This window comes from Cryptomeria japonica, chromosome 7 (genome assembly GCF_030272615.1).
Source record: "Cryptomeria japonica chromosome 7, Sugi_1.0, whole genome shotgun sequence".
NCBI classification, from domain to species: Eukaryota; Viridiplantae; Streptophyta; class Pinopsida; order Cupressales; family Cupressaceae; genus Cryptomeria; species Cryptomeria japonica.
Genome location: NC_081411.1, coordinates 573148198 through 573157621, shown reverse-complemented (window position 1 = coordinate 573157621; position 9424 = coordinate 573148198). Strand labels below are relative to the sequence as shown.

At 31.2% G+C, this 9424-nt stretch overlaps 1 protein-coding gene across 1 annotated transcript; it reads left to right on the top strand.

Annotated features, from left to right (window-relative positions):
• The first annotated feature begins 206 nt into the window (after positions 1–206).
• On the top strand, positions 207–2964 carry LOC131073101 (protein SCARECROW). The gene has a single exon (XM_058009473.2). It carries the CDS (start codon positions 622–624, stop codon positions 2656–2658), a length of 2037 nt encoding a protein of 678 aa, XP_057865456.2. The 5' UTR covers positions 207–621; the 3' UTR covers positions 2659–2964.
• Positions 2965–9424: the final 6460 nt, after the last annotated feature.

Genomic DNA, 9424 nt, shown 5'->3' with positions numbered 1-9424 from the left:
GTACTTTGTATGAACAACAAAAATGAATTATAAAAAATGTAAAATATTCCATTTTTTTAGTTTATAACAGATTCAATGTGTGAAATGTTGAGGTGTGGGGAGTAAAACGGAAGAACATAACGATTCCAGATCTTAGCATTTAAAAATGGTGAATACGTCGTTTAACGTTGTGGATTGTGTTATTTGATCCGTAGTGAGCAAAGATCCTTGGGCAGTGGGAGCTTCAAATGGCGGATCGTCAGTTTGTCGCTTGCCTCCTCTTTCGATGCCCGATGCCCGATGCCGTCCTTGTTTCATCGGAGCTTCAGTGAGGCCCACACCCCTGAAAATGACTGGAAATATTGATTTTTTAAGCGCAACAGAACTAGTTATACAAATCCAATGATTTATGACTCGGAGACTTTGATTGGGCATTGCCGGCTCCTCCTGCATCGTTAAAAGCTATGTCTTTTTATACGGCATCCAGATTTACCCTGAAAGATGCAATCAGATTAATCTTTGGTTAATCCATTTGGGGAATTGAAGCTGAGATGTAATATTTAATGGAAATGGGTAGGAGCGGTGTAACCTATATAAGTTTTAAGGGGAGGGGAGAATTAGTTGTGAGAAGCACTGCCGTCAATGGCAACTTGTTTGGACGCGGTTCGAAACGCAGAAGCACCTTTGAAGAAACATTTGAGTATGAGTATGATTGGCATGCGTGATAAATCTGGATCTGAGAATTCCTCAACTTCTTCTGGGGTGTGTAAGAGCTTCAGTAGCAGTGAAGAAGTGGAGGTGGGACTGGGGAAAGATCGGGCACTTCAATTGCACTCAGAGAAACAGAATGTTATGAAAAATGAACCAGGAGGGAGTGTGTCCTTCTTGGGCTATGCAAATCAAAACTGGTCTTCTTCTCCTGCTCTCCAAAATGGAAATCATTCCTCTTATCCTAACCCTAATGCTAGACCTGTTTGGTTTGATGAATCTGGTGGTTTTAGTGTTGGGGATGATCCCTCGGATTGTAATCTAAAGGGAGCATGGGTGGAATCTGTTGTGAATCAGCTCTCAGAAGCCATGCCCAGCAACTCTGTGGAGGAAATTCTGCTCACAATGCCTGAGACATTTTCTGCTTCCTCCAATTCTCAGATCTCCAACGCAGTTCAGTCCCGCGTTGTGATGAACAAGGCACATAATCCTTGGAAAAGAGCCCGCAAGGATTTTGAAGGGCAGGATTGGAGTCAGTATCAGAGGCAGAGGTTGTCAAATTCACATTTTGTTAGGGATTCTGAAGCTTCCCAAAACATTGAAAATGGCAATCATGAATATAACCTCGTTGAGACCGAGAATTTTCAGGGCTTCAACATGGGTTACCAATATAATCCATGCCCTGCTCGGAAGGACTCAAATCAAGTTGCAGCAATCCCCAAATTCTCCATGGAAGCCAACAAATGGTGCCCTGGAAATGGGTCTTTTGAAGTGCAGTATCCTCTGCAGCGGCCTCAGTTCCCAACTGCAGAACTCAAAAATCCAAGGCAGCAGAACAAATCTTGCAGTGAATCCGATGAAGAAGGTTTGCATCTGCTATCTCTGTTATTGAAATGTGCAGAGGCTGTTTCAGCTGATGATTTGGAGGAAGCCAACATGATTCTGCCCCAAATCAGTGAATTAGCTTCCCCCTATGGCAGTTCTCTGCAAAGAGTTGCAGCATATTTTGCTGAGGGCATGGGCGGGCGGCTAATAAATTCCTGTTTGGGGGTATGTTCACCATTGCCTGGGGTTCAAGTAGCTCGCAATGATAACATACTGTCTGCTTTTCAGTCCTTCAACGGCATCTGCCCTTTTGTGAAATTCTCCCATTTTACATCAAACCAAGCCATATTGGAAGCCTTTGAGGGAAAGAGCAGGGTCCACATCATAGATTTTGACATAATGCAAGGCCTGCAATGGCCTGCACTGTTCCAATTCTTGGCTGCAAGGCCTGGGGGACCTCCTTATGTGAGGATCACAGGGCTTGGGACCTCCATGGATGCTCTTGAAGCTACTGGGAAGCGCCTCTCAAACTTTGCAAGGACTCTCAGATTGCCCTTTGAATACCACCCCGTTGCAGACAGAGTGGGGAAAGTAGACCCTGCTGCCTTGCATGTAAGGAAGGGGGATGATGCTCTTGCAGTCCATTGGCTTCATCATTCTCTCTATGATGTCACTGGATCAGACACCCACACACTAGAACTGTTGCAGAGATTGGCACCCAATGTGGTCACCATTGTAGAGCAAGAGATGAGCTACGCTGGGTCCTTCCTCAACAGGTTTGTTGAGGCCTTGCATTATTACTCTGCAATGTTTGATTCCTTGGGTGAAAGCTTCCCTGATGACAATCTAGAGCGCCATGTTGTAGAACAACAGCTTCTTTCCCATGAGATCAAGAACATTCTGGCTGTTGGGGGACCTGCCAGGACAGGAGAAGTTAAATTTGAGAGCTGGAGAAGCTACCTGCAGCACTCAGAGTTCAGGCAGTTGTCCATGAGTGGTAATGCTTTTGCCCAGGCAGAACTCTTGCTCAACATGTTTCCTTGTGAAGGTTTTTCACTTGTGGAAGATGCAGGAACTCTCAAGCTTGGCTGGAAGGACCTGTGTCTCTACACTGCCTCCGCTTGGACCTCACTTTTCCATCCATAGAATTCATTCATCTGTAAATCTTCTCTAACTTCATTATTACATCTTAGCATCTCATTTTGGCCGGCAATCGGACCAATCTTTCTGTCTAATTGCTCCTGATTTTGAAATGAAATTGGAATTTAGTTTTAGTTCTCCACTCTAGCCCGAATTCAAGAATGGGATTTTCCACAGCATAGAGTGTACTCTCCAGGCGAATGTTTGAAGTTCATACCCATAAATTTTTGAGAAAAATTTATAAATTTTAAGACGGATATATATTATCTATCAATTTTCCACAGTTCATCTAGATTAGATAAGATTACAGTTCATGAAGATTAGATAAGTCTACGGATGGATTAAACTATATCTGTTTGTAATCTACTTGTCGGATCACATTCACTGATTCTGTAATTTAACAAACTAAATGCATATGTTATCTGCATTTTAATATAGATATATGTTATCTATTTTGACACGAGTTTTCGACAGTTCAGTAGATTAGATAAGATTACAGTTCATGGAGATTAGATAAATTTACATTTGAATTAAACTGTATTTGTTTGTAATCTCATCTTTCTGATGATAGATACATGTAATCTAACAAAGTAAATGCATACGATCTACTAAATTTATCTTCATTTCATTATGGATAGATATAATCTATTTGGTATAAGCAACTATTTAGGTGAGTTTTCTCATAAATGTTTTTTCATTTTCTAAGATATGGTCAATTTTAAGTCCTCAAATTACTATGATTTAAGATACTTTCTTAATCTTTCATTGTTTTCTCAACATTCCCTTAGAAGAATCCTTCAATACATTAACATACTTTGTTAAATATTTTATCATTCTTATATTTATTCCTTCAAAATATTCCCTCAATTATTAAGCCAGTTCAATGAGTTGAATTTTTAGATTATTTCAATATTTTGCTTGACACACTAGTCAAATTGATCAATTTATTAATTATTTTAAAAAAATTATATGAAAATATCATATATTATCAATGATAAATAATTTGATTTTTAAAAATTATATACAAACAAAATCATTAAATCATATGAAAAAATATAAACTAATAATCAAAGAAGAACACTAATGAAATACAAACTTAACTAACTAGATATTCAAATGAATCAATTAATGAGAAGTTGCATTATATTCAAATTAGCCTAATATGAAAATTGAATTCTATCTTTCAAGTCTGGTTTTAGATTATATAAGTTTACATGAACATGTTAAATATTATAACAAAATAAATATATAACACATCAAATTATATGCATATAATGTAATAAATTTATCTCCATTTTACTATGAGTACATATTATCTATTTGACATGAGTTATGAGTACATATTATCTATTTGACATGAGTTTTAGACAATTTATGTTTATTAATTAAATTGCATTTGTTTTTAATCACCGTTTCATTCTCTATTTTTAGGATGGATACATGCAATCTAACAAATTAGATATATTTTACTCGAGTTTGAAGATCTTCATATTAGTCTACTTTAAAATTCAAGATTTTCACATTATTACAATAAATAAATGAATAGTTAATTTACATTTTTAAGGGATCTCTTAGATAATAGAGTCTACTTAATTGTGAATTATTATATTTTTGTTTATTATACTTGTTTGCAAAAACATGTATCTTTTCATCATATAAAACATTTTTCTAATGAATCCAATGTTGTATAATATCAAAATCTTATGTCGATATTCTTCCAAGTTAAAAATTGATGTGATATATATTTCTAAACCTAGTTTTACTTTTATAAGTAACTATCTAGATGAGTTTTCTCATGAACAATTTTTTATTTTTCAAGTCCTCAAATTACTATGGTTTGATATACTTTCTTAATCTTTCTTTGTTTCCACAACATTTCCTTAGAAGAATGCCTCTACATTAACACATTTTATTAATATTTTATCATTTTTATAACTTTATTCCTTAAAACTATTATTTTTGATAGTAAAGGCAGTTCATTGAGTTGAAATTTTAGATTATTTCAATATCTTGCTTGACACATTAGTCATGCTAGTCAATTCATCAATTCTTTAAAAAATATCATATGAAAAAATCATATATTAATAATAAATAATCTGATTTTTAAAATATATAGACAAACAAAACCATTAAATTATCATATGAAGATATAAAAATGTAATAATGCAAGCACAATAATGATATACAAATTTAGCTGGCCATATATTCACATGAATCAATTATTGAGAAATTGCATCATATTTGAAAAGAAGCCAAAATGCGGAAAAATGCTTCCAATGCTAAATCTAACAAGAGAGATGATGTAGAAATTTATTTACACTCATAAACTATTGCACATTAGATAAACACACATAAAATCAAATTTATAGGAAAGCCCTTTTGGGAAAAAATCCACATTCCAAAAGTTAGACTCAATTGTATTATCAACAACAACAACAACAGTTACAATACAATGCACATAGCCAATGCTTTTTAGGAGTAGATACAATAGAGAATTCAGAAACAATTCCGACATCATAACAATGCCTTAAAAATAATCAACTTGTCTTATACAAAACAACTAAGGCATCAACATATAAATAGAGCTCATCACAAAGAGGTATGCATGGACATGGTTTACAAAACCATCTTCAATGCCCCAAAGGTAAATTGTGTCACAAACAACACCTTTGTTGATCCCATGACACGTTGCACATAGCAATTTTGAAGCAACACCACCTATCTCTTCCATAATGGTCATCTTGCCAAATGTAATGTAAGTACAACATAGAAGTTACCATGACCAAATAGGTGTCTTCCTTACCTCACACCACTTGTCGAAAGTGAACTCAAACCATAGATACAAACTACCAAAAAATAAATGTCCATGACTCTTCCATCAAACTAGAAACTGGCATAGTCATAATAGAAATTTGTCATAGTCTCAACATATCAACCTATGACGCTAGCCCCCTAAACTTTAGGACTTCCAAAGTGGGTGCAAAAATAAAATAAACATGTTTGGACTCTAAGGTTGAGACACCTTAATCCAAACAATATTCAAATTAGCAACAATATGAAGATTGAAGATTGAATTCTCATTTGAATTCAATTCTATTTTGTTTTTTTATTAAATAAATTCAATTTTTTTTAATATAATTGAGAAAAAAATTAATAAGAAATGTTTTAATGTTATATATTTACAATTAATTTATATTTTACTTGAGTTTGAATATCTTCGTATTATCATATTAGTCTACTTTAAGATTCAATATTTTCACATTATTACAATAAATGAATGAATAGTTAAATTACATTTTCAAGAGACCTCTTAGATAATAAAGTCTACTTAATTGTAAATTATTAGATTTTTGTTTATTTTACTTATTTGCAAAGGTATGTATGTATTCATCGTATAGAACATCTATTCTAATGCATCCAATGTTATATAGCATTAAGATCTTATTGCCAATATTCTTCAATTTTCATAATATAATATTTCTAAAACTAGTTTTACTTTTGTAAGTAACTATTTAGGTGAGGTTTCCCATGAATAATTTTATATTTTATTATATTCTAAGCTATGGACAATTTTAAGTCCTCAAATTGCTATGATTTAATATATTTTTTTAATCTTTCATTGTTTCCACAACATTCCTTTAGAAGAGTCTCTCAATGTTAAATATTTAATCATTTTTATAGTGATTCCTTCAAAATATTCCCTTGAGTATTAAGCTAGTTTGGTAAATCGAGTTTTTTTTTTATCATTTCAATATTTTGCTTAACACATTAGTCAAGCTAGTCAATTCATTAACTCTTTAAAAAAATTCATATGAAAATATCATATATTAATGATAAATAATTTGATTTTTAAAAATTATAGACAAACAAAACCATTAAATCATATGAAGAAATATAAATTAATAATTCAAGAAGCACAATAATGATACAAATTTAGCTACCCATATATTCACATGAATCAATTATTGAAAAAATGTATTATATTCAAATTGGCGACAATATCAAGATTGGAGTTTGAATTCTCTTTTAAATCCAATTCTATTTTTGTTTTAGATTAAAATATAAGTTTATTTTGAATGTGTTAAATAGTAAAACAAAAATGATTCTAGATATAATATTATTTATAATTAATTTTTTTTTTAATAAATACACGTAATTATTTTTAAATTAATAGATTTTTTTGTGTACTTTTGTGTGTAATAGTAGTTTCTAAACTCTATTTTTATTTTGTTATTTTCTATTTTCTTTATATAATGATAACTTCTTAATCAATTTTTAATGATTTTGGTTTCAAAAAATTAATAATAAGTCTTAGAGAAAGTTAGAAAAATAATTACACACACAATTTTATTAAAAAAATTATAGTAAATAGATAAATTGAATTGAAATTTTATAGATCAAGAGAACTACTTGAAAATGTATATATCAATTGATAAAGGAGAAATTTCAAAATTTAAGACATAAACTGGACGTCAATATACCTAGACATCAAAAAGAGATTAAATTTATATAAATATCCAAATTAATAGCAATATAAAAATTGTATATATATATATATATATATATGACAAAGTGAATTTGCAAATGACTATTTAATTGTTTGTATTATGTTTTTTTAATATCTTATTCCAATTAAAAAAAAAATGACTATGTAATCTGCTGGAGTTTGAATTCTACACAAAATTTTAGGCTTAAAATAAATAAGAAAATAGAGGAAGCTACAAATGGCGGACAAGGAAGAAGGGTGGCCCACACGCACAAAATTCGTTGAACATCTCCCCCTTACTTTGACCAAATAATCTAATTTTCCTGTCATATTCTAGAACTTAAATATATCTTATACTAATCTAACTCATTTATGTATTTTCTAAGATATATATAGGGATCTAATAGTTAGAGTGTTTTAATAGTTGTCATTATTGTTTAAATATAAAAATATTTATTTTTATTATTTAATTAATTACTTTAATTTGACTTTGACAAATGTCATCAATACATAAAAATTTCAAATTATTTATTATTTCATTTTAAAATATAAGTAATGATGGTCAGAATCTAGTTTTGTATGAAAGATAAGTTACTTTATTTTATTGCAGATAAAATAGATAATAATATAAAATATTAGGTCTTTGTCAGTTACATTGTATAGTTTGAGTTGTACATTCTATACAATTCTTAAATGTCTAGTCACATAAAACATGGATGTGGACATTATGCTAAGTCTTTCATTTTAAATACATATTTAATAATTTACAAACACATTAGTATATAATTGTCATCTTAAACCAACTGGAGATTTGTTTTTTAATGAATATATATTCTCAATTTATCATATTTAAAATTTTCGATGTCTAAGTGAAACACTCTCTTCAAAGTTATCTACAATTAATAATATTTTTTGAACCACCAAATATTGAAGCACCTATAAGACATCCATATGTAAGGCTCACTCGTTGCTTGTATAAATCACATTTATTATGGATTTTATATGTGACATTTAAACATTAACATCCAAGTTTTAACATGGACTCCCTCTCAATCCACACAAATCCCTCTCAACCAATAGAATCCATGTTCATGAATCAAATGAGTTAGAAATATAGCAAGGAATTTTTTTTATTAAATTGAAACAAAGACTCAATAAACCATTGCCATGGAATGTGATGAATATGCTACAAACAAGATCTAGTGGAATGAAGAAAAAAATGACTTGTTCATTGGAAGGGTAAAGGAAACATTTATAAAATTCTAAATCTAAAATAACTTGACTTGAATAACTTATTTAATTTTTCATGGAACCTTAAATTTGACCATTGCCACTTAGATTTTTGTTGTTTAGGGTATCTAATGCAGGAACATTTTTGGGTTCATGCAATCTTGTATCACAAAAAATATATATTTATCACAGAAGGTTTTGGTTGCATGTGTTTTTCTTATGGGCATGTGTAGGTTGGTTTATATGGGATTTTGGTGTTATCTATGTCCATAAGCATTAACTTCAAAGTTACATTCTTATTTTATATTTTAAACAATTTGGTTCCTCATTCACATATACATTCTTTAGTTAACATTATTGGATGTACATCCACTAATGTGTTCAAATTATAGTAATGCATCAACCAAAAAAATATATTAGAATACCAATGGATAGTTATTGGTTAAATTAATGATGCATTGGGAGTTGAAGTAGTTGCACGGGAAGGATAATTGTCTTAGGTATGATAATTTGGGGTTTTCGTATTGGAAACTATATGAGGTGACTCAAGGCTAGATTTTTTAGAGTCTATTAGAGTTGATAGCTAACTCCACAACTCATATCTAAATGACTTGCAATCAAAACACTTATCACATATGAAGAGAAAAAGTCACGATTAATGCTATGCAACCTTGTGAGAGAGAGAGAGAGAGAGAGAGAGAGAGAGAGAGAGAGAGAGAGAGAGAGAGAGAGAGATCCAAATTGGAACATGATATTGAGATTGGCTTGTAAATGATTTGGATTGATTACAATGAATTTTTATAAAAGCATAAAGATTAAACCCCAGAAGAAAAACCTAGGAGAGGATTGAATGAGAGCTTGTCAAGTGTCCACATCATAATGAATGAGACAACATGTGCTAAATAAAAATTTGATAAAAGAAAACCACTCCTAAGTTTAGCTTAAGAGTAATAAAGTGATAAAGGACCTAATTAGATAATTAATCAGGTGATTATCCTAATTACTCTTACACCCCCCTTAAGATTAACTTAGGGAGGAGCTAAAATGCTAAATATG

What these genes read in the sequence shown, in the direction of transcription:
- LOC131073101 (XM_058009473.2), top strand. Translation starts at nt 622, where the DNA reads ATGGCAACTTGTTTGGACGCGGTTCGAAACGCAGAAGCACCTTTGAAG.